The 26,045-nt window shown below is 41.7% G+C and overlaps 1 protein-coding gene across 2 annotated transcripts; it reads right to left on the bottom strand.

Annotated features, from left to right (window-relative positions):
* Positions 1-154: 154 nt before the first annotated feature.
* LOC147983972 (ferredoxin-dependent glutamate synthase, chloroplastic) lies at positions 155-17,483 on the bottom strand. 2 transcript variants are annotated; one of them, XM_087543242.1, is made up of 33 exons: positions 16,804-17,481; positions 15,778-16,090; positions 14,947-15,389; positions 14,666-14,797; positions 13,993-14,091; positions 13,812-13,882; positions 12,938-13,034; positions 11,667-11,759; positions 11,428-11,573; positions 10,514-10,673; positions 9,812-9,922; positions 9,519-9,734; positions 8,298-8,455; positions 7,296-7,425; positions 6,966-7,024; positions 6,763-6,868; positions 6,467-6,563; positions 5,751-5,866; positions 5,464-5,661; positions 5,245-5,355; positions 4,090-4,329; positions 3,710-3,808; positions 2,913-3,008; positions 2,628-2,825; positions 2,484-2,558; positions 2,226-2,354; positions 2,045-2,143; positions 1,692-1,834; positions 1,508-1,601; positions 1,194-1,432; positions 1,040-1,118; positions 845-928; positions 155-761 (listed from the first exon to the last, which is right to left on the bottom strand). In XM_087543242.1, exons 1-33 carry the CDS (start codon positions 17,023-17,025, stop codon positions 594-596), a joined length of 4,821 nt encoding a protein of 1,606 aa, XP_087399368.1. In that variant the 5' UTR covers positions 17,026-17,481; the 3' UTR covers positions 155-593. The 2 variants fall into 2 exon arrangements, with proteins under 2 accessions (XP_087399368.1, XP_087399367.1); XM_087543241.1 differs by having other exon boundaries at positions 2,484-2,825; positions 16,804-17,483.
* Positions 17,484-26,045: the final 8,562 nt, after the last annotated feature.

Genomic DNA, 26,045 nt, shown 5'->3' on the forward strand with positions numbered 1-26,045 from the left:
TTTACCGGCTCTCTTCTCACACACCGTCAAACCTCAAACCTCGGTGACGCTGGCGCCATCGAGCTAATAATGGAAATCGTTAAGAGTTCGCTGACGCCCCGTAGAACTTGAAAAAAAGAAAAACAAGTTCCACCGATTGTCGACACCGGAGAAGTCCTACTTCATCATAAACTTTACTTATTCTGTACTGAACTACAGCACATGCAACTCGCATGCCTAACACAGGACGGGTATAAATATAAGAACTAATGTGTGCAGAACAAAAAATATAATTACACAGGCGAAGCCAGGAATCATGTACAAGAAAGCAGCAGTTCAACAGGGGCCGGGCCTTGCAGCCTAGCGTCAGCGAACCAATTTACAGGGGTGGTTGGTTACCTAGGCTGCAAAAGCGTGCAGAAGAATCCTCGACGGTATCTGCAAGCCCGTTTCCAGAAGATGCCTTGGACAGAGCTTCCACAAAATTGCAGCCTTTGGTGACGTTAGTGCTTCAGAAGGACCGCGGTCTGAGAAAATCACTTTCAAGTATCGCAGTAAGAACGCTTTCCCTCCGTTTAGCTTTGGTCATTTTGGCGATTGGGCTTTGGCTAGTATCACTTAGCAGATTGTACTGCCGTTTTTTGCCTGGCAAGTACTCTCTCAAACTCGGCACAAGCTTCAGGCGAGTCTTCTTCGCTGGGTGGCACCAACTGCCAGAAGAGTGGCAGATATGCCTCCCATTCGCTCAGAATTTTAGCGCCTTTTGTGCTGCCCGTTTTTTCCTATAAAAGCGACATCCAAATTATAAGAACATGGGTAATGGCCAACCTTGGCACAAAACTTTCAAAGAGTGCACTAGACTTACAACATAGGCCTCAATCAAGCCCTTGAGCTGCATCTGCCCAGCTGGAGCATTCACTCTCTGCATCTTGACAATCTCCTTGTTTACCTAGTAAAACACTTGCACGTTATGATCTTGAGATTTGAATCCAAGGCTTTCACTAGATGTGCATGCTACAGGGCAGCTGAAGGTATAGCTACAGATTCCAAATTTGCATACCTTCGGGACTAGAGTATCATCTTCATCTAACATGTAGGCTAGGCCACCGGTCATTCCGGCTGCAACGTTTCTTCCAACTCTGTGGATTGAGAAATATATATCAGGACAAGAAGGGTAATACACGAAGTAGGGAAAATGCAGACTGTGTACTTACTTGCCGAGTACAACTACACATCCACCGGTCATGTACTCGCAGCAATGATCTCCTGTGCCCTCAACCACTGCTTGCCCAAGAGAATTCCGAACTGCAAATCTTTCTCCTGTCTTGCCTCTCACAAATACTTGACCACCCGTAGCTCCATACAGACAAGTGTTCCCAACTATAGCAGCATCCTCAGGAACAAATCCTGTATCATCTACAGGAACTACAACCAGCTCTCCACCAGCCATACCCTGTGAAAATGAAATAGAAGGCATTATAAAGCTGCTTGTCAGACAGTATTTTCAGTCCAGTTGAGCATTTAGTACCTTTCCCACATAATCGTTGGCCTCTCCTACTAGGCGAACATTCATGCCAGGTGTCAGAAAACAACCAAAGGACTGTCCTGCACTTCCGGTGAACCTGAAATGTTTGAAATTGTTTATTTCCTATCTTCTCATAATAAAAGTTAAAGGGCACAGAATTATGCAGACAAGAAAGTAGTTGACATACGTAATGTTCAGCTGGCCTGCAAAGCCTGTATCTCCGTACTTCTTAGCAATGGCACCCGCTACACGGCCGCAAACAGCCCTATCAACATTATAAATTGGATATGTCTTTGAAACCTCTTTCTCATTCTCAATTGCATCGGATACCTGCAAAATGCCATTATATAATTTAAGTAATGCTGCATACAGCAGAGCTTGGTTCCTAGCAACTATGCATTTCACTTTAAGGCCACAATATCTATTGATCAACGTCACAGTTCTTTGTTCCTGAGCAAAAAAAATATTGGGTGTACACAAATCTGCTCAGGAGGACAGTTGTTAATCGACGTAACTAAGAAAAGCTATCAAAAACATTACCTCGGGATCTGCAAGGATTGTCTCATCAAGAACAGGGCCATTAGAGTGGACGTCCTGGCTCCTTATCTGAGAGCTGCTCCATTTGGGTAATCCAGCATTCTGAAACGAGAACACCGATAAATATAACAAGATAGGCATGAAATGCCAATAACTCAAATGAGAATAGCTATCAACTCCATACCATTAATAGGTATGCAAGATCAATGTGCTGCGTTTTCACCAAAGAGATATGCTTTGGCTTAAGTAAATCTGTCCGCCCAATTATATCATCCAGCTTCTCATAACCCAACTGGGCTAATGTGGCTCGTACCTGGAACAGAAGCATGAGTACTTGAAATATGAGTCATGGTTACTCCAAAAATATGCATGACCAAATTTGCAAATCAAGCACAGAAAGAGGTTAACAGAAAAGGCACTAGTAATGTGAGTGATGCCATACCTCCTCTGCAACAAAGAGGAAGTAATTCACAAGATCACCAGGAACACCAGGGAACCTAGCGCGTAGCTCTTCTCTCTGCAGGAGCATAGAATGTAAGGTATAGCCAAGCAGGACAAATAAAAATATCAATTCTGCTGCTACTACCTGACTAGCAACTCCAACTGGGCAATTGTTTGTGTGGCAAATGCGTGCCATGACACATCCGGTAGCTATCATAGCTACAGAACCAAAGCCATATTCATCAGCACCCATGGCAGCAGCCAAAAGGACATCTAGGCCACTCCTGAATCCGCCATCCACCCTAAGTACCACCCTCTCTCTCAATCCATTTTGTATGAGTGTCTGAAGGAAGCTAACTAGGCTTAGAACAAAGAAAGTGATTTGGTATTAAAAGAAACTGATTATATCAAGCAATTAAATGTAGAAAACCTGGTGTGTTTCCGTAAGACCAAGTTCCCAAGGACCCCCAGCATGCTTGATTGAGCTAATTGGGCTAGCTCCAGTTCCACCATCATGCCCTGATATCTGTATAATAAAATGGCATATTAGATCACCAAAATATGTATACTGAACCTCTAGTTCACCCATGAGTACAGTAGACTTTGGATGAAACCACTCACAACAAATTAAATAAGATTTCATAGCATGGTTTCTCTCAATGATGTAACAACCAACAGGTTTAGTGTGCTCATCCAATTCATTAAACTAAATCGGCCTCTTCATAAGTCATTGCTTACCTTATGGTGTCTGTGTGTGCAACAAACATTTCTATATTTCTGGAATTTTTGTGTTCTGGGAAATTTTACTAGATTTCTGGGATTTTCCCCCCAAAAAAACTACAGATTATTGCATATAATTCACTAAAAAGTGATGTCTGTCTGTTACAGGACAAGTGCCACTATAGCAATGTCTAACAACTGGCTATCCACAGGGAGCGAGAAATTCATATTTCATAAAAAAAAATGAACTACAATAGGAAGGTCTATCATCGTGAACATCAGACAGCAAATGTCACTATCTGCAGCATGAAATAACAAAAGGCGGTTTAAGCAGCCTCATGAGGGCCAACTTAGCAGATAACACCATACAGCAAAAGGTTAAGGGTACAAAAAAATGTAAAATAACACTAAACCACAGAAGCATAGCCACTTATGGGATACAGATCCACGTACAATAATGGTATGAGCTAAATCAACAAGTTATTAAAATTTTGATGTTTAATCTACCTGAATTACGTCTGCATTTGCCTTAGATACTCCAGAGGCTACAGTTCCAATTCCTGCTTCAGCTACAAGCTTTACCGACACCTTCGCTTTAGGATTGATCTGCCCAGTCAAATATGAATTAAATATTTGATTAGTACCAATAAATGGATTTCCTTCTCAAAGAAATCAATAATTAAACAGCACTGCTAGTTGATATATAGGCAGCTTAAGGACTCTAATTCTCATGTGACACACATAATTTATTTTGAAGCTAACATATAAGGCAGCTTAAGGACTCTAATTCTTATGTGACACACATAAAACTTAATTTAAAACTAGCAGTTTTCCCTTAGCACCAACATTACTAGTTGATATTGTAGAAGTAGTTGTGCAAAACAAACCTGATGTAGATCAAAAATTAGCTGCGCCAGATCCTCAATAGAATAGATGTCATGGTGTGGTGGTGGGGATATGAGAGGAACACCAGGTTTGGAGTTTCTCAACCGAGCTATGTATGCACTGACTTTTTTCCCAGGAAGTTGACCCCCTTCACCAGGCTTAGCCCCTTGTGCAATCTTTATCTCAATTTGTTCAGCATTAACTAAAAATGTTGGTGTAACACCAAAACGTCCAGATGCAACCTGTGAAAGGATAGTACATATGAGAACCAACTCAAATATATGAACCCACTGGATAGTGGATATAGTGTACCTTTGATTCATCAGGACACATAAATAAAGAGGTGGACAATATGCGTCCTACGTATTTGATACTACAGTGCAGATGAAAGTACCAAAACATGCTTCTACTTCTTTCCTTTTTCAGAAAAGCAGGAAACATGATAATAAAGAAAATTTGGATATGCTGCCACTGCAGAGTTTCACGTTTGAGAATGCTGACTACCATATGACACTAGCACCCACACATAACTAGCACTGATAGTCCTCCAATTCCTTCTGGAAACAGATACCTCCAGGGCAGAAGTGCAGGTGCCGAATTCCATTCAGTTATAGTAGCAAACCAGTAAACACCTTCTAGTGATGTAGTGATAGAAGATTTTTGATGTTCAACCCCCAAGGTAATCTTGGCCTGAAAAGACTCGTACTGGCCCCATTTTACAGGAAAACAAGCATATTCAACAGTGTGAATTTCCCCGTATTCTAAAGGAGAATTGGCTAGATACATAACTTAATCTCGAATAAGGTTGGGCTTGTTCACAGCATTGGTTTTCAAAGTGCTCTTTTTAACCATGCTATCATAACAAAATTGAGTGGAATCCTACTCAGTATTTACTGAAGAATTGATAATGTAGCCATTACGAGAGTGTGGTGTCTCCCAGTGATAATTAGAGGAACCCATAATCATGGTTTTGAGAACAGAAGCGTAATCTGCATCAAAATTATACTCCCTCCGTTCCAAATTACTCGTCGCAGAAATGGATGTATCTAGAACTAAAATACATCTAGATACATCCATACTTGCGACAAGTAATTCAGAACGGAGGGAGTATATAATAGCCAAGGTAAAGTGCAAAAATAAAGCAGTTGATGCTGCACCTGCTTAATGGCACTTGTGGCGGTGTCCCCGTTCTGAAGACCTTTTAGATGAGGGAGTGTCGCAGAATACCCATCAACAACATCTGTAAGGGGACTCCAGCGGATTGGGTCCTGCAAAAGTAAGCAAGTCCATAAGCAGCTCTATGTTGCAGTTTCCACTGGAGCTGCTTCACATAACTAAATAGCTTTATTCTTCTAATGGATAGTTATAGGACCCACCTCACCACCTTCTCCTGAATTAGATTTCCCACCTATCCTATTCATTGCAATGGCAATAGCTTCGTGTGTTTCTCTAGAAATAGCACCCAAGGACATTCCACCTGTGCAAAAACGCTCAACGATAGAGGTTGCAGGCTCAACTTTGCCAATAGGAATAGGCGTCCGTTCACTCTTTAGTTCTACAAGATCTCGAAGAACCTGCAGCGTAGAAGATATGGTAAACCAAAGGTGATAACGAAAAATTCTACAGGTTGCCCACCTGCTAAGTGACGATAAGCACCACTAACATTGACAGGACGGCTTGCAAGATGTTGTTGGTAGATGGTGTATGCATTATCACTTTTTTCACGAATCGCTTTGTGCAGCAGCTTTGACATCTCAGGATTATTTGCATGAAATTCACCTATTCAGGGAGCAAAAGACACCATGTTATTTCAGCAATAAACAGTAAGATAACATTGCACTGCATATGATCTGACAAATTTATTAAAATGCAACTCCTTCAGCAACAAGTGTAACTTTAGGGAGGAGTCAGGAGGTATTGTCAGTATTCATTATATGGACATATCTTAGTACCTATCACGCTAAAAAAGGTAAATGGATTTAGCTATCACGTTAAGATATAAGCATTTTTGTATCCCTGGTTGGCTAGGACAAGTCCAAACATTGCAATAGTACACCCGTGAAAAACAAGACCCAGAACACCAAGGGCCTCTCCAGTACACCTCCTTTTCAACAAAACAAATTAACTAGAGACGAGAGGATCCATGAAGACACTTTGCTATTGGTGAATCGAAAGTAGAACTCAAGAGGAACATAGATTTCTCAATTAGTTGTGACCTTTGTATGTGTTGATTGCACGTACAATTTGCCGCAACCAGATCTCAGGTCGTTAATTGGTGTCATTTTAATTAAAAACTCATATTGGATTAAAATTGGCAGAACACAGGCACCCAACTCACAAAACCTAACTTTTTGTTACAGCTGATGAAAGAGATACTACCTCCAGGTCTGGATTGGATGAATCCGAAGTTTTCCAGCCTCTTTGCGGTATCTTCTGAGAAAGCCCTTACCCAGAATGATAGTGTTTCTCGACCCAGCTTTACAAGAAAAGGATAGAATAAAGAAATGGAGAATTATCAGTAGGTAACAGTCTCAAAAGAAATAACAAGGTACATGAACCAACTCAGGTGTTAATCTATTTAAACACTCTTCTAGACAGACGATGTACCAGGTCAACAAGAATATCAACACCAAAAAGAAAGGTGTTGCATGACTATATGCATAATTGTGAATTACCTCATTAAGGGTGAGTCCTCCAATTTTCGATACACTCCCACAGAACGCAAGGTCGACAACTTCTTGGCCAAGACCATATATTTCAAAGATCTGAGCTCCACAGTAACTATCCAAAAGATGTGGACCCATTAAACAATTGCAGAAGTACTTCAACATACTGGCACCATTATTAAATTACACTGGATGGCAAAGATAAGACAAACCTTGAGAGCAAGGATATGCCCATTTTTGAGAGTATCTTGAGCAGGCCAGATTTTACTGCCTGCAAAACATAAACCAATTAATAACAGATGTAAAACGGAACACAAAGATCACACTTGAACTATCAACTACAGCATTAATGCACAAATGTACTCCCTCCGTCCCAAAATAAGTGACTCAACTTTGTAAAGTTAGTGCAAAGTTGAGTCACTTATTTTGGGACGGAGGGAGTAGTACTGAGTCCAACTATGTTCACACAGGTAGGGGCAGCAGCACAACTACATGCAACAAACTAGTCAAAACTCACAACTTACAAGCCATAGAAATCATACCTTGATAAAGTTTCTTTGAGCCTGCTCGATGGTCACTGTGGGCATCTTGCCATTTCGCATCAAATTGACAGTTTTGTTGCTCAGCCTCCATTGCCGGCATGTTTCCAATGCCAGATATGGGCATATAGCACTAATGTGCAACATAAGAATGAATATTAGTAAATCTAGCGACTGACACAACATTGTAACTTGAGAACTAAATAGTTCCTGGAGAATGTGCACAGCTGAATATAAGTTCTAACTACAAGTTGCTGAAGAACCAAAGGAATGATTGGATCTTCAAGAAAACCCTCCCAACAAATAGGTTCTAATTTGCTAATTTAAACTGGAACGAAGTCCAATTCCTCTACCTATTGTGGCTGCTTCATCTAACTGAATTATTTTTATCCTTTCTTCCTCTAACTCGGTACTTCTTTTGGATGATGATTCAGATATTTCAGTAAGGCTTAGTACGAGGACTCAAGTTGTCTTATGTTCTAATTCATTCTGCAAGTCCAAACTGCATGCCCAGTTTCCAGAGGACATCGGCTGCTGATTCACAATTATCGTTTATACGCCAATTGTCGAAGGAAATATTAGCCAAGTGGCTATGGGGCACTGGCTTGAAAAGGGAATTTGTTTCTTCTGGAAAAAACCTGAATCAGTTTGATGTTTTATCAAATACTTCAGTTGATAATTTATTTCGATGCTACTCCCAGAAGATTTGCTATGTGATCCTGGAATAGGATAGTATTGGATATCTGAAGACAGAAATCATAAATATATATTGCAAAAAGTTGACATGCAAAGACATAAGCAGCCAAAAGTGATGAATGACATTAGTCCACCTTGATTGCATTGTATGTATTCAACAGTCATGCTAGTTTAATAATCATGTTCATAAACTAACACAGAGTGGGAGTTTATATATTCATCTATGCTGGATCAGAATGTCAAGTGAAGCGAACATAAGTAATGATCTAGCTGTTACTAAACAAATCTTCTTTAAAATATAAGTCATACCTGGCTCCATATCCTATCAAACAGGCAAACTGATGGGTGCTGAAACACTGAGCAGTGTCAGCAACAATTGAAGCTGACATGCGGAGGCCATTCTGAATCAAATGCTGGTGGATGGCACCAACAGCTAAAAGTATTGGGACAGCAGGCCGTGTTGGTTCCTGCATTATACATTCATTTAATTGCAATACAGGAAGTGTGTAATTCTATCTCCATAGTGTATTGCATCGCACAAGAGAGATTCTGAAGTTGACAAAAAAAATAATGGCTTCATAACCTAGCACTAGATCGTGATGTTTTCAAGTAACTGTATGTCAGGAAAAGTAATGTCTGTATTTTCTGGTCACAAGACCAAATAGTTTAAAGGTGGAAATCATATTACTAGATATGGCAGGCAATGTTAGACAGCCGGTCAGACATTTGACAAGAAGCGAAGGGCTATTCATGAAGCAAGCTGGATATTTCAATGAAACTTCAAAGATAGAGAAAGCCAATATGAGGTGAAGAGGACACGGATAATGGTTTCACCAACAAGAAGCTACCATGTACATCCACATGCATCAATCATTATAGGCATATCATATTGATGCGCGGGTGTCTTATATTATTTTGCACAATTATGTGTACATAAATTGTGACAATAAAGACATTCTGATATCCAAGTGTCCAGTTTGGTATAAATTAAGTTTCTTAGGTTAATTTTTGGATAAACTGCAAAAGACAGGACTTGAACTCGAGACCTTAGGTTCCGATACCATGTTAAGATTCATGCACTAGCCAACACAACCAAACTAGGACAGGTCGCGCGTTAAGCGCCGCTGTAGTCCAGCCCTTCAAATTATATAGATTGGTACTATCATATATTGTGAATAGTGCTCCTGGTGGATGCATAATTAGACAAAGGTAGCCCATGACTAGTAACTAACTGACACTAATCGAGGTACCAGTAGATCATTTTGTATGGTGCACCATAGATGTAGATAGTAAGTATACATGTATTTGGATCTGGTACACTTCGACAAATCAGTATTGCCCATTATGGAGCGAAGTAAAAAAATAATTTAAGTTCAAACCAAGCACATTCACTGCTTCTTACCCATTGAAAAAGAAAAGTGAACAAGAATATGAAAGCTACTTAAAATATAGTTCGAGTCTATAAACAAGAAGCATAAAGATTGCTGTAAATATCTGTGTGAACACATTAAGAAGTCGGAAGCTACTCACAAGTGCTTCAGAACGATCGGAAAGCACAAGAAGTTGAGATCCACTCCGCACAGCAGCATCAGCTTCTTCACAAAGAGCCTTAATTGCATTCTCAAGGGAACCATCTAGACCTTTACGGATATTGAAGTATGTTGAGAGTACTTTGGGCTTTAATTTTGGGTCCTTCAATAGTGATTCTAGTTCACCTTCATTCAGGACAGGACTTGATAGGGTAACCTGAGAAGTCAATAAGATGATATCAAAATATTGCCCCAAGAATACAGGTCAAATCATTACCTTCAAAACTAACTAACCTGGTCAGCATTTTCAGGGCCAACCTCCAAGATGTTGCCTCGTTTACCAATGTTAACTTCAAGAGACATGACTAAACCTTCTCTGAGTGGATCAATTGCAGGATTTGTGACCTAGAAATTGAATGAGATACATTCATAAGACAAAGCTGACATGACTTTGATTAATAAGATAATTTGTAAATGAGATACATTCATAAGACAAAGCTGACATGACTTTGATTAATAAGATAATTTGTAAATGAGGAACCATTACTGATGTGAAGCCACGGTGCACCTGCACACTGTTCATGCAGGCCCAGCTGGTGCAGTATTAATTGGCAAGTAGAGATCACACTAATTAGTTCCCTTGTTTGTTCAGTTTACTTCCTTATTGATAGTATCATATATTGTACTCAGATTTACACCTCCATATAGATATAAACCGTCTAAGGTATGTTTCTATGAAGATGGAGATTAATTCTTAGGGTTAAAATCAAGCCATCCCTATAATTGAATGGATTGAAGATTGGATGGAATTAATTATTACTTCAAAATAACCTTGAAATGTGACTACGGAGATGTGATTTTCCCAACTAACTGTACTGTGGATAAGAATTTTTTGGCAAGGACTGTCAATACCGTGTAAGTATTTAAGGGTAATAGAGGAAGTTTCATAACCTAGATTTTTTAACACTATTACTGAAATGTTGAGGATTTACTGACCTGTGCAAATCGCTGCTTGAAATAATCAAAGAGCATGTGTGGCTTTTGTGACAACACGGCTAATGGAATGTCATCGCCCATGCAAAATGTTGGCTCCTTCCCTTGTGAAGCCATTGTTTCAATTACCATTTGCACATCTTCACTGGAATAACCAAATGCCCTAAAAAATATAATAACATTAAATTAAACATCAGATCTGACTGACCATCTAATATCTCTAATTCTTACAATGTCTGAAACAACGACATAGGTAAGTTGTAGACATGGAGCACACGTTAAAATCAGCCACATTCTTTGGCAGTATATTTCTGGGCATGACATGATCAAAAGTAACATTTTTGGGGTTTATCTTCTGAAATCTGAAAAAAAGAAGTAATGCCCTATACTTCTGTATCAAGCTAGGTTTACTTCAGACATTCCATAATGTAATCTGTGGAAATCTTTTTGATGGATACAATATGTTGACCCAAATGATTTTATGTATATAGTTTAAAAAGGTTTACATAACACAGAAAGAGCAAAAGGCATTGCAATATACCATCACTGAAATAGTCAGCCACAAGTCCAACCTTCTCAACATAAGCATCAGGCATATTGCCAGACATACATACATACTCCCTCCGTTCCAAAAGAGATGACTCAACTTTGTACTAACTTTAGTACACAAAGTTGAGTCATCTATTTTGGAACGGAGGAAGTACTCCCTCCATTCTGAATTACTTGTCTTGGATTTGTCTAGATACGGATGTATCTAGACTTATTTTAGTGCTAGATACCTCCATATCTAGACAAATCTAAGACAAGTAATTCGGAACGGAGGGAGTACATGCTAACTCTTGGAACAAACATAAGCAAATAAGTACAAGGGGAAAAGTAAAGAGGAGTTCAATAGAGCAATATTTCATGGTTCTTACTGCTGATGTCTCAGAATTGTTTCATTGTCCATGACAGGAGAGGATTGGAAGTTGACAGGCTTTATTGAACGTGTACTTTCTTGCAGCCAAGTTCCATAGGGTTTTGCTGAAGCCACATTCTTCTTCACTTCTGTATTTTCAAGGACCTGGGATGACTCGTGAGGTTTAGAATCTACATTTTATAAGACTCTGATGATCAAAGGCGAGACAAGGAAAAGATTGTCTTATTCTATTCTAACCTGACCAGTCTCTAGGTCAACTGTTATCATCATTCCAGGACCCAATCTTCCTTTCATTACTACCTTCGACTCATCCATCGGTATAACACCAACCTGTAGATTTTCATTAATACAGCTAGTCAGTTGGTGAGAATCCTACAAAGTAATACTTGCCAAACTCTTGTAGAACATTTGAGAATGTTTCCACACAACAACAGAAAAACATTTGAGAATGTGATCCAAGGTTACTTCGTCAATTATTAGCATGTAGTCAAATGACATGCTTTTAAAATAACCAGATCAGATTCAACTACCCAAGAGATGGTAAAGGCATTACTAGAGTATAAATTCACATCTAATAAGCTAGACTAGTCAAATTACAACCATAAGAAGCATCATGTATGACAACTAACAGTTTTATCTTTTACTCTCTGAGTATACGCATCAGCAGAACAAAGGATCTCATGTGAGGGGAGTTTATTCAAGACAAAGCGAGCATAAAAAAATAACTTCCAATCTTGGTACTGTGTACTCTCTAGTAGGATGAAAGTACTGCACAATATGAGAGAACAAGCTGAGAAGTGTAACCCAAGAATACGTTAAAATGCCAAGTTATTGCTACATGCCTACATCCAAGTCAAGTCTTGCAACGCAAAAAACAGACTGATAAAAAAGTAATTCTAATCTTGGTACTGCGTATACTCTCTAGTAGGATGAAAGTACTACACAATATGAGAGAGCAAGCTGAGAAGTGTAGCCCAAAAAATACGCTAAAATGTCAAGTTATTACTACATGCCTACATCCAAGTCAAGTCTTGGAACGCAAAAAACAGATTGAATATCTAACTCTACTCAAACAAAGGTTTACATGATCTGTCACCGTAGAATGAATTTGTAGCCACAAAGGCAAGAACAGAAACCCATATAAGATCATTGAAGCTTGCTGGCACAAATGCATGAGCGACATAGCATTCAAATAGCAACCAAACACTAACAAGTAACTTCATAATTTGTCCTAATCACCTAGTGTAGCTGTGAGACCTGACACTTCAACAAATAGGCACAATACTTACTGAATATTACATTAAGTTTAGCTTGTGACATCTGAACTCTGCGATTTGGTATAGAAGGATGTCAGTATATCTGCAATAAGTTATTGGCAGATAAACCAAATGCTCCAATTTCAGAATTTCAAAATGGACACTTCACTAATGTGTGATATAAAATCGCTCTACCATAACATTGTAACCAAACAGAAATTTCAGACAGTAGAAGAAGTAACTTGAACCTACCTCAGATGCAACATAAACAAAACCATCTGATGTTTTCCAATAGCGTGCTGGACGCAGCCCATTTCGATCAAGGCATGCCCCTACCGTCCTTCCGTCACTACATAGAGGTATACAAAAGAGAATATATTAATCTAGCCCACTCTGTTGCAAGAAATTACTCAGTTGGGAAAAAGCAGCATTTGGATATCTTATGCTTTGAATAACACGGCACGGAGGAAAAATTACAGCTATTTTCCCTACTCTGTTTGACGACAAATACATGTTTGGAAACTTCTCTGTCAGAGGTTTCAACTTCTACAACTAATATTGTCCACAACTTCTGATGCTAGCACATACCCATCTCTGTGTTCAGATTCTCTCTCTTTGCAATTAAACACCTATTTGCCATATCTTTTAGTTCCTGCAGTTAGGTATATACTAGCTCCCTTCCCCAATACATGCCATAAGCACACAAATTTGGCTCCTAATTGCAGGTCAAACTGTGAATGTGTTAAATAAAGGCTACACGTACTTAAGCCTAAAAAACTAGCTATGACTCCAAGATAAGTTTGGGCCATTGTTTCCTTGTATTCCCCTAACATTAGCCCATTTCTGATGTCACTTATTACAATGGAGTAGACTAACATACCATCCCAAGAATAACAAGTAACCCCATGAAAGGGAGTAATGTGGTCTTTCCTATATGTGCCCTGGTTGTTTTGCAAAACTTCTAAATGACGGCTATTCAGAAACAGAGGGACAAAGTGAGAAGGAAGCAAAACCTGCTAATGCATGAAATGACTTTAACCAAACTAGTAAAGAAACTGTCTTTGCATCAGAAAATAAAGATAGTAAAAAATATAATACGGCAAATCACAGATCGACGAGATATTACCTAAACAAAAGTAAAGCAGGCCCATCCCAAGCCTCCATTTGACCTTTGTAGTATTCATAGAAGTCAATTACCTAATACACAAACCAAGAGAAGCTTCAATTGGACACAATTGTTTGCATAAGTTAATATGGAAGGGAATTCATGCATGCCCACAATATATGTTCACTAATGCATCCCATACCTCCGGGTATTTTACTGATAATGTCGGATGGTTCTTGTATGCCTCGGGGACGAGCATCATCATAGCTTCAGCAGGACTTCTACCACTTCTTAACAGTAACTGGTGCAAGAAAGGATGTGATGACTCAACAATTACACACCAGTAATTAAGGTTGAAATACATACTCGAAATAAAGGCAGGGGTGCTTAATGCACATTGAGAATAGCATATATGATTTGTTATACACAGTGAAAACAGATATGTCACATTGCCACTTAGCAACAACTGCATGTTTCTAGCATTAATACGAGTAGTCAAAGTACCACTTCGCTATCCAAAATTTCAAAAGTTTTGCTTCAAAATAACATAAATGTTGCATGTATGTTTGAAATTTATGAAACTACTTATCTTTTAGTTCATTTCATCTCTTTAAATCAAGGTGCAAAAGGTAGTCAAGTTAAAGTAACAGCTTATTCAGTACCCATTAAAGCCAAATTGTTAATCTCTTGTAACAGCTTGACAGATGTCTGAGTTATGTGTCGTTAAGCATGTTCAACAGAGCCCAGAAGGCCTTGGAATATTCTAGTAGTGACAAGTATGCAAAATCGTGTGAATGGCGCGGTTGTACAGACAAGAAGCAAAAGAAATGCATGCTTTATGTTACGATATTAATGAACGGTGTGCAGTCTCGTACTTCAGCAGCACTGTCAAGGTTTGCTGAATCGGATGCTTTAGGGTCACCAAATGGGCGTAGTTCATTCTCACGGCCTCGCCATACAGGAGATTGTATTGTGGCTTCCCTTGATCGCATCCAGTTCAAGTTTCCCTGCAAAGAAAAGGAACGCTATGAGTAATGCCCAAAGGATGTCTAGTTTTCAGTATCAAACAAATGGCGAGCATCAAGGAAGACACTAAACAATAATGTAAGATACAGGGAGTAAAAATTAACAGTAAGTTGAAGAAGTTAATGTAAACCTGTATTGTGTTAATCTCTCCATTGTGTCCAAGCAACCTCATTGGTTGTGCAAGAGGCCATCTAGGGCTTGTATTGGTACTGAATCTTCGATGATATATGGCAAAAGGAGATTTGTACAGTTCATTCTTAAGGTCCAAATAGAACTGCCCAAGAACCTCAGATCGAAGCATTCCCTTGTAAATGATAGTTCTACTTGACAAAGAGCAGAAATATAGTTCGTCTGCCCAACTAGCAGATTTTGTAGCCCTCTCTATCAGCTTTCGGCAGATGTATAATTCTCTCTCTATGTCATCAGCGTCATCTTCTTTCGCAATTCTCACAAATATCTGGAGTATATTAGGCATTGTTTCTTTTGCATTGGGGCCTACCACTGATAGATTGAAAGGAACCGGTCTCCAGCCAAGAACCTCAAGGCCTTCATCTGTAAAAACCTTCTCAACAGCTGCAAAATGAATAGACTCTTAGGAAGCTATGTGTGTTGTGGTACAAGTAGAGCTGAAAAAACACATGTGTAATCTGACTGTCAATACAAAATAATAAATTTCCTTTTGGAAAGTTCTTATACCAAGGGCATAAACTTTTCCTGCAAAAGAACTTTCCAAGCGTAGGTTTCAAGCACCACGATGGCATGGCAACCAAAGTATGGCAGCATTACGAGTCCGAAGAGATCGGAGTCAGATTTACTAGGACATGCATCGCCAAGCAGAAATCGCTGACCATATAAAATTAGGAAGTGTCGTACTTTAAAGACAAGATCCCAGCAAAAGAGAAAGACAAGAAATGATCCACAATGGGGACGAAGCATGGTGCTAAAGCATCAAAATCATTACCAGCTTTTGCTTCTGCCATGGAATTCTCGTTTTGTGGAAGGAAGACCATGCCTACACCTGTATGTGTTCTTTCAAAAGGAGCAAGCCCTTCCTTGCTGGCCCAGTCATCAAACAAGTCCCATGGTATACCGCTCATCAATCCTGCCCCATCACCAGAGTCGTTGTCGGATCCACAGCCACCACGGTGCTCCATACACCCAAGAGCTGTAAGAGCATCACGGACAACGTTGAACGAAGGCTCATTACTCAAGTTTGCGACAAACCCAACACCACAAGCTCCACGTTCTGCTAAGATGTCGTTTAAATCCGCAGCCTGGCAAAAAAAGGAATTCCTAATGTCAGATATAAAGCACAGCACATATGGTTTGTTATTACTCATAACTGTCACAGCTCACAGGTCACAGCCCATTCAAACGCATTCCAGAACGGAAATGGAAAACTAGTACTAGTACGTTGCAAATTATCCACCTATGCATCACACAATGTCGTACTCCTGGAACTTGGTCGTGATTAGTACCTACCACCACAGCTGTCACCTAACCTTTCATAACCACACACTTGTTTATTGCACCTGCATTTGCTGTGTTTTGTGCACTTGCTGCGCTTTGTACTATAAAAATCCCATGAAAGGAACGCCACATAACAAAAGCGATAGTATGCAAGTGCATCATCATGAGCTAGAGACCTAATAAAACAAGCACATGCAGTGAACTTTGGAGTCAACACATAGAACCTTATCGTCCGATACAGAAATCAGGAGATACCTGGGTCTCCTGAATCCTGATCTCCCCCATATCTCCCAACGCGAAAATTTGGCAACCGTATAGCTATCAGAAGCATATTACAGCGCAAATAAATAAAAGAACCATGATCCGTCAAAACAAGCCATGGCCCGTGACTTCGTAAATAAACCAATCTAACAATCGCACCAAACAATCCGAACCTACAAAAACCCCAACCCCCGAAACCAAACCCAATCGCGAGACGAGCACTTGGTCGGCAGGTGGGGAGCAGAGCGAGCCATACCTCCTGCGCGGGCTTCTGAGGCGCCCGGCGGCGCGGCAGGTCGAGCACGGCGCGGGCGGAGACGGCCCAGCTCCGGCGCGTGGCCGCGAGCGCGGGCGTGCGGGCCCCCCTGGCGCGGAGCCTGCGGGCGGCGGCGCGGCCCGCGAGGAGCAGCGGCGCGGCGCGCGGGAGCGGGAGCAGCGGCGGCGGCGGCGCCACCGCGCGCGGGAGCGTGGCGGCCATGATCCGGTCAGGTCGCGCGCGAGTCGTCCCTCCTCCCCACCTACCGGAAGTCTAGCTAAACAGCACCGCCACCACCAGTCCACCGCCACCACCACCACACGCGGCTGCGGGGGCGCGCGGCAGCGCGATAGATATAGGAGGGGCCGGCGCTCGCGTGGTGGGGAGGAAATGCGGAAGCGGACAAGGCCGGGATCGTGTGGAAGAGGAGAGGATAGGGCGCGGGGGGGCGGGGAGGCGAGGGGGAGAGGGGTGGGTGGCTGATGGGGGTGCTGCGGTGGGGAGGAGAGGAGAGGAGTAGTAGTTTATAGACGGCGACGAACGAGCGCGGCCCGGCTTGCTTGCTGCTGCGGCTGCGCCTCTCGGGCGCACGGAGAGGCGAGCGACAGGCAGAGGCAGGGAACCGCGACCGAGCGAGCGAGCGGGCGAGCGGGGGCGGATGGATCAGGAAAGGGGCCGCCGAGTGAACGGGAGGGCGAGGAGGGGGGGTGGTGTGGCCGCGGTTGGGTTTGTGTGGTTTTTAAAACAGGGGTGGGGCTTGCGGCGGCTTTTGGTGGGGCTCTGCAGGATTGGGGAGGGTGCGCAGGTGGCTGGCTGCGATTTTGGACTGGGGTTTAGGGGTTTTGACGTTTTGCGTCGGGGCGATTATTGGAGCGTGGGCATCTTCTCTTCTCTTCTCTCTCCTCAAGAAAAGGATTATTGGAGGGGGCAGTCAGCAGTGGACCGCAGCGTGATTCATGTGTGCTGGTCATAAGAGAGATCCAAACATGGCACAAAGTACTGGGGGTGGGGCATGGCATGTTTTGTGTTTGCTCACTTTGTTTGGTCATTTTGGGGCAGTTGAATGAGGAGTGCGTTTGTCGTGTTTTTAGCTGATGCACATGTAAACATGCTATGGTTTGTTTATGTGTTTATTATTGTGTGTAAATATGTTATGTCTTGTTTGTCTTTATTGTGTTTTTAACGAATGCATATGTAAATACGTTATGGCTTGCTTTTAGGAATCAAATGAACATTGTACATGTGTGATCGACGCATTGTACAGGTTTTTTTACCACGGTCAAATGTAACCCGCACCAACCATTCCATGCGCACACATTAACATGGAGCGTGTGTTGCCTCGCTTGATGCGCTCTTTGTATATTTAAAATGTTGTTGGCAAAATGGAACCTTCGCTAAGCATTGGACCTAGAGTAGTGCTATGCGAACGACATGCGACATGATACCTGCACAATGGTAGAATTCAGCCGGTCATGCGTAGAATTGAAAGGGCAGCGACCGTGTAACATCCCAAAATTTCAATTTGGAATGTTATACAAAAAATCATCATTGCATATCATATTTTATTGCATTTGATTGATCCTAGAAATTTCACGCAACTCAAGGACCCTCGGAGAGAGTTGGGGATTTCGTTATTTTCATATTTGAGTTTTCTCAAATTTTAAAAATAGGATCATTTGATTTTATTTATTTTATCTTCAATTATTTCTACTATAAAAATTATGAGAGTGGGAATAAAATGACTTTCCCAAAATATAGAAATATTGGGCATTTAATAAAAAATCAAATAAGATTTTATTTTGGTTTTATTTGCTATTTTATTTGAATTTAGGAAAAATTGCACGTTTTCAAAAATTGCATTTAGGGCCAAGGAAATGTTCAGCATGTTCTAAATATTTTATTTAGACGGTGAAAATTTGTTTTACCATTTCTAGAATTTTATTTATTTATCTAGATTTTTTTAGTCGCAGCGAAATTGTTTAAAAAAAGAGACCCCGCGCCCGACTGGGCCAAGGGCCCAGCCGAGCAGGCCGGCCCAGCTAGACGCCACCGGCTCCCGCCGGGTCGGGACAGGAGTCCCGACCACCGCCGTCGCCCGAGTTCGGGGAGGACCCGCCTCCCGAGGCCGACCCCTCCCCCAAGTCGCCGCCTCCCCCTCTTTATAACCCCCCTGCAGCCCCACACCCGCCGCCGCCTCCCACGCCTCCAGCGCCGCCGCCCCGCGCCGCCTGCCGCCGCGTCGGAGCTGCCGCCCCGCACCACCCGCCGCCCGCCGGAGCCCTGAGCCGAGGTAGCCGCCGCCCCGGGTTTTTTTTTTTTGAGAAAAGCCGTTTTTGTTTTTTTTAAAACCCTAGTTGTCGTTTTTTTAAATAGATCAGTTTTTCTCTAGTTTATTTATTTAGCGAGCGTTCGCTCGTCCGTTCGTTTTAACGAACGCGTTCATCGTTTAGTTCCTGTTAATGAACGTTCATTCGTTAACTTGTTCGTCGTTTTTCTTTTTCTCGGATTAAATCCGTAATTTTTCTGATCGCGATTTCTGATCCGATATTCGTTTTAGTTTAACTTTTCGCTCGTTTGTCGGAATCAGGCGATTTAAGCGCCTGGAGTTTCGTCTCGAAACCCTCTTTCCGTTTAACTAACTCACACAAGTTTTTGCCTCTGTAAAAATTGTCCTAGATTCAGATTAGTAAATGGAGCTTATTTCTTTTGCCGTTTGTCTTTCGTTGCTTCGTTCGATTTGATTCTTTTTACCAACCGGAGTTCTTAATTTGAACTATCTGGTTAGATCTCTTGTTCAAGTTTTACCTATGCATTAGATGAGTACTTATCGTATGCTTGTTTGTTTGCGATAGAGTACCCGGAGTGCGCCGCTTGCTACTTCGAATCGCTAGGTTTTGCGGATCATCAGCAAGGCAAGTAACACTTTGATCATACCTTCCTACTACCCAGTTTTATTGCATTAGATCAATCCTCACATATTGCATTGACTAGGATCTAATTAAATTGTGGGTTTGGAAAGTAGATGAGGTAGTACCTATTACCTGTTATTATCAAACCTTTGGGAGTTACTTCTACGTTTGCTTTTTATGCCATGCTATGCCAGTAGACGTGGTTTGGGTGAGTGAAATCCATGACAGATGTGAGTTTGTTAAATTAATGGTTTATCTAATGTGGCAACTTAAATACACATCTGGGTGGATTGAGGCACCTGGGTATCCCAGCGATTGCCTGTTTTTCTTCGGACCGCCACCCAGGCTCAAAGGGATCATGAGATTATTCATGCTAGAAACTTCCATGTGCAGCCACAAGCTACTATGGGCTCTAGCATAGTTGACTAAGTCGTGCGAACTCTTACAGTGGTAGACTAGCAGATGTAGGGGATGTAGGTGGTACGGTCTACCCATCGTAAGGTGCTAGCGTTTCTGAAAGACTATGTCTCGGTCATCCGTTTCTCAAACACCATGTAGTGCAAGAAAACCAACGGAGGAGATCGAGTCTTGTGGGGAAAAGTGCGCAAACCTCTCCAGAGTGTATAAACTAATCATGGTTAGCTGTGTCCCCGGTTATGGACATCTTGAGTATTTAGTACTTGGATTATCATGTGAATCTCATCATGCTACTCTAATTAATTTGTTGGTTCTTAATGATGATGCTTAATTGGGATTGAGAATGCTGTCAACCATTCTCAATGTTTAACAACTACCATGATAGTTAAATAAAATTTATTCCTTTGCGGTAGGGAAAAATTGGCTTTACGCAAAACTGTAACCATAGAGCTTTCCACCAGCCAAATATGCATATAGTATAGCCTATTTTTTTTCATTGCTCTCTATGTGTTACATTGCTAGCATATTCCATGTGCTGACCCGTTTCGGGCTGCAACGTTCATGTTGCAGACTTTTCAGACGACGAGTAAGGTGTTTTTAGGTCGTGGTTCTATACTCAGTGATGTCGTTGGAGTTGATGGACTCACTTATCTTCCAAGCCTTCCGTTGTTATCGTTATTAGATGGCCTTAAGCCATTATTATTGTAATAAGTTCTCTTCTGAGACTTTCGATGTAATAAGTGTGTGATTGCTACTCTGTTATAAATTCTTTGAAGTACTGTGTGGTGTGAGCATTACTGATCCAGGGATGACACCTGAGCACAGAGATTGGACCGTTTGAGGTCTGGTCGCCACAAGATGGCATCAGAGCACACGCTGACTATAGGACACGACCACTAAGCTAAAGCCCTAGATCACTACTCACTCTTCTCATTCTGACCTCTCATCTTTTCTACTCTTTTAGGATGGCGGATGCAAGGAACAAGTTCACACAACCGGATGAAGATACACCCTTTGGACGTCATTTGAAGGAAGTCACAAGATACCCGAACATAGGAGCACCAAGCTTCACCGGAACCTACAACACCACATTAGCTGAAGAAGAGCGTTGGATGATTCAAGTTCAAGTTCCAGGAAGGACGTTCATGCCAGTCACTAAGCCCATAGAGTTTTCTTTTGATGCACCAACCTGGAGTCTAGGAAAGAGCATGGCAGCTCACATCGTCATGGAACGCATTGGAGAAGTTTACCACAATGATCTCAAGGATACTATCTACCAGATTTGTGGGCGCCGAGATGAGCACTGGGAGATGATCAGCACCAGGAAGGATAGATCAATTGCAGCTTTTATTCAGGAGTTAAACCAGCACATTCGACGTCAGGAGAACCAGATGTGCACCGACATGATAGATCTGAATAAGGCGAGGACAAGAATCAAGGAACTGAAGAAAGAACTCAAAGCTACACGTGAAGATTATGAAGAGGAAATCGAAGTACTAGTGGATAAGAATGCCGACCTAACAATGAAGATCGAAATATTTATGGGAGGCCCTACGCCAGTAGAAGAAGACGAAGAACCCAAGGAGATTCGCCCGGAAGACTACATCATCATCGACGACATCGACTCGGATCCAGATGATAGCGATGATGACTATGTTGATGAAGCTGGAGCAGATATCATGGAGTCTGCAACCGAAGAATATTTCTAACAGACCACCCCAACAGTAGTAGTAGTCCATCATGTAATTATAGTAATCCGAGCACTTTTGCGATAGTTAGATCGATTGTATGCCCTTGTTTGATTGAATGAAGTGAATTGTTTGCTTTTGCCTCATGTGCATATGGGTAGTGTTTTCTCTCTAGACCCCTCTCTACTCTTAAATCTCATCTTTTCTAAAACCTCAGATAACTCCAAGACATGACCCCGGATTTACCTTCCCACCGGAGCTCACCCAATTGATCCAGCAGCAGAACACATTGATGCAGTTGCTAGTCCAGAATCAGAATCAAGGGAACAACAACAACAACAACAACCCACCACCACCACCTGTTGATCACTTAGCCCGTTTTCTTAGGCTGAATCCGCCGGTGTTTTCCAGTAGCACCGAGCCGATAATAGCAGATGATTGGCTCCGCAAGACAGTAAGGGAGTTGACCACGGCAGGATGCACAGATGCGGAAAAGGTGAAATTTGCCGCACACCAGCTTGAAGGACCCGCAACATCATGGTGGGAGAATTTCACAACCACTTTCCCTGTCGACACTGTCACATGGGACCAGTTCCAGCAGGCTTTCCGTACTGCCCATGTTTCAGCAGGAGCTATGGCCCTAAAGAAGCGAGAGTTTCGCAACTTGCGCCAAGAAGGATGGATAGTTGGCCAGTATATGGAGGACTTTAGTAAGCTAGCACGTTATGCCCCAGATGACGTTGCTACGGATGCAGCTAAGCAGGAGAAGTTTCTGGAAGGACTGAATGATGAGCTGAGCATGCAGTTGATGGTAGCCACCTTCAACAACTACCAGGAGTTGGTAGATCGTGCTCTCATGATTGAAGGGAAGCAGCAGCAAATTGAGAACCGCAAGAGGAAGTATGGACAAGGGAAGCACAATTTTGGAGCTCAGCAAAAGCCACAATTTACCCCTAGGCCGGAAGGACATTTTCAGCATACCCATGGAGGAGGTAGCTCGCACAATCACAATGGCACCAAGAATGGTAATGGGAATGGAGGAAGTAACGGCCAGAATCGCACCAACCCATCAACCCCAGCCAAGAGAGACCTGAGCCAAGTCACTTGCTTTAAGTGCCAGAAGACCGGACATTATGCCAGTGAATGTCCTGAAGCCCAAAATGGAAATGGCAATGGAAGCTCTGGGAAGAAGCCGAACCCTTTCAATAGGGGACATGTCACTACAACAAGAACATACATACACCAACACATCATTAGCAACAGAGAGACAACATGTGTTGTTGGGTCGTGGCCTCAACCTCTGCCACCTCCCCACGAATAGCTAACCTCCTCCCCTTCCTCCACTAAAAAGGAGCTAACCTCCTCTCCGTACCCACCTGCTCCTCACCTTCCTCTCTATCTCCATAATCATCTCCTCTCCATCCTCAGCACACCACCATCTTGGTTGGTTTTCCAATTAAACGTGGGCCAAGTTTCCCGTCCTGCTTATCCTGGAGCAAGGTACTGAGATGCAGGGTCGCGAAAGGAACAAGAAACGCCAGCGGAAGCCCCTCACCCGAATCTTTCTCGCAGGAAATTTTGGATCTGATTTCCATGGTACCTGGTGGTGCCACCGGTGGCCATGATCTGGGGCGACGGCGAGGACATCTTGAACACTGACCTATCAAAGTTTGAGATCCGGGCCAGATTCGTGTCTGGTACGCCGTCCGCAACGTCGCCGTGAAGATGGTGTGCTAGTTCAAGCGCAGCCTTCAAGGTCTCACTCCTCCTCCGCCACCAAAACATCATCACCATACCTACTGTAATACTCCTCTTTTCTCAGTCCGACATTTTCTCAGCCGCCATCTTCATCGATCTGATCCACCAGTGGCCTGGCGAACGCGTCCACGTTTCTCTATTGGATCCTCTAGTTCTTAGTCTATTTATTATTTCAGTATATGCAATAGGATGTTCCTCTATGGTGTTGTGGAGCACGGAAGGCCCAAACATCCGCTTCTACATTCTAGGAGTTTTAGTTTTAGGGCATGCCTCTTTAATTTGTTTCTATCAGTTCGCCATGTGCAGGTTGTTGCTTCTAAGCTGACTGGTTTACATATATGCGACCTTGGATATCTTTGCTAATTTACGAAGAATATTTGCATCCTCTTTTTCTAACAAACTGTTTCTTGTTATGCATTAGATTTTTTATTTCTTGCTGCTATGTAGGTGAGTAATCAATCAGTATTTTCAAGTGAAGTTGATCATCACAGAACCGTTCAATTAGGTACCAATATTATCTTAGATTTATCCTAGCTAGGACCATGTCATCAAAGAGCATTCCATCACATATCAATAGGTCAACACTATTAACATCACCTTATTAGTGTTATGGATGTTCACTAATTTCACCGACACACTTTGTACTAAAGGAATGAGCCCCACATGCACATTTTATCTTGTCCTCTAGGTTCTGTATGTTTCCTGTGTCGTCCTAGTTCTCACCTATTTGGTGTCTGCATCATCAGTAGACAATTACACCAATACCATCCATCTGGTTACACTTCCAGTCGTCCACCATGATAGGTTTTTTGGGTTAGAATTTGGTTTAGGTGTCAACGTGCAAGTCAGGGACAATAGCTCCTTGATGGGCAGTAGCGGTGTTAGGTGCGGCTCCCTGATCTGCGACAGTGGCTCGGCTGCTCTGTGCTGAATATCATGCAAGATGCAATAGTTAGAAGTTATACTGATATATGGTGTACTTGCAGCTACTGATTTAGTATTGTTAACTGTTTGGCAAAGGAGGTAAAGTTCTGCACGTACGGGTACTAGGCAAATCAAAATGATTAACTTTCTGGATCTTTTTTCTGCAATTCCCGTCTCATTTATCAATGTACTTGAAATTGATTGTAGAGTATTCTACTTTGCACCAATTTTTTGGTTCAAACAACACTAATTGTTACTGAAAAAAGCAGTTTGCAAATTAGGATAGTAATCATTTACGTGAAATATTGAACCATGTCCCTTGACAATTTTTGTTTATTTCTTAAATATAATTTCAGCATACTAACATCACTTTCTCATTATTTCAAATTAACTCAGAGTTCATATTCAGTATACAATAAATTAGAAAATGAGATGAACAATTTGGGCTTGTGACCAGTGTATGAATAATGATGTATTGACGACTCGCAACCAGTCTACATTGTGTTTTGTAAGTCTAGAACTTAATTTTGTTTGTCCAATTCACTAAGTTTGTTATTGGCTTATGAAAGTTTAAAAAAATCTGATCGAGCAAACTTAATGTTAGCATACGTATATTGTACAGGTTTCTGGTCTTCTAAATTACAATTTTTTTGTTAAATCTGTAGGTTACAGAAACTGGATATATAATCTGCGCACAGAGCTACTATGGTGCCCCTCGTTTATATTTTGCCTCCTCTATTAACCTGATTTTTTATTGTAATTTACTCACCTCATTTTGTTGTTGTTGTGGATTGCAAGCTAAGTTGACGATTCACAGCTAAGATGTTGATTGCAAGGTCGAGAAAGAGGCTACTACTAGATAATTAGAACGTCATTTCCAGGACCAATGTTTCAAACCTTGTTGTAGATTGCAAGGTCTAAAATTGGGCTACTACTAGATAGTTTTACATTTTGTAATCTTTGGATCAGGATCTTTGTATTTCAACACAATCGATTTAATATATGAATCTTTCTGTTTATTATATTGTGGCTCCTATTCACTATCTGTGTTGACCTAATAATTCTGGATGGAATATAGAAAATGCCATTAATTGTTCATACTACCTAACAAAGTTCAATTTGAAATTCTCCCTAAAAAAGTTCCATTTGAAAATCTTTTTGTGCATGGTAGCCAACAACGCATGTGGTGTGTTGTTAGGCTCTAGATCTATGCGTTGCTATCTTACAACACATCTACATGCCGTTTACCAATGCATGCATATACATTGTTGTAGACCCTTGCAACGCCACCAACGACAACACATTCTAATCCGTTGGTGTAGACCTTAGCAACGAATATATGGACATACAACAACACATCGATGCGTTGCTAAAGGGGGGTTCTTGTTGTAGTGTGTGAACCACGTAAATGTGGAGGAAGTTGAAGCCCAGCCCGATGCAGTAATAGGTAAGTTTTTGGTTAAGTCATTTACTGCACTCGTTCTTTTTGATACTGGTGCATCGCATTCATACATATCAAGGGGATTCGTGGATAAGTATAAACTGC

The sequence above is a fragment of the Triticum urartu genome, chromosome 2A (assembly GCF_056163025.1).
Source record: "Triticum urartu cultivar PI428250 chromosome 2A, HENAU_Tu73, whole genome shotgun sequence".
Classification (NCBI taxonomy): domain Eukaryota; kingdom Viridiplantae; phylum Streptophyta; class Magnoliopsida; order Poales; family Poaceae; genus Triticum; species Triticum urartu.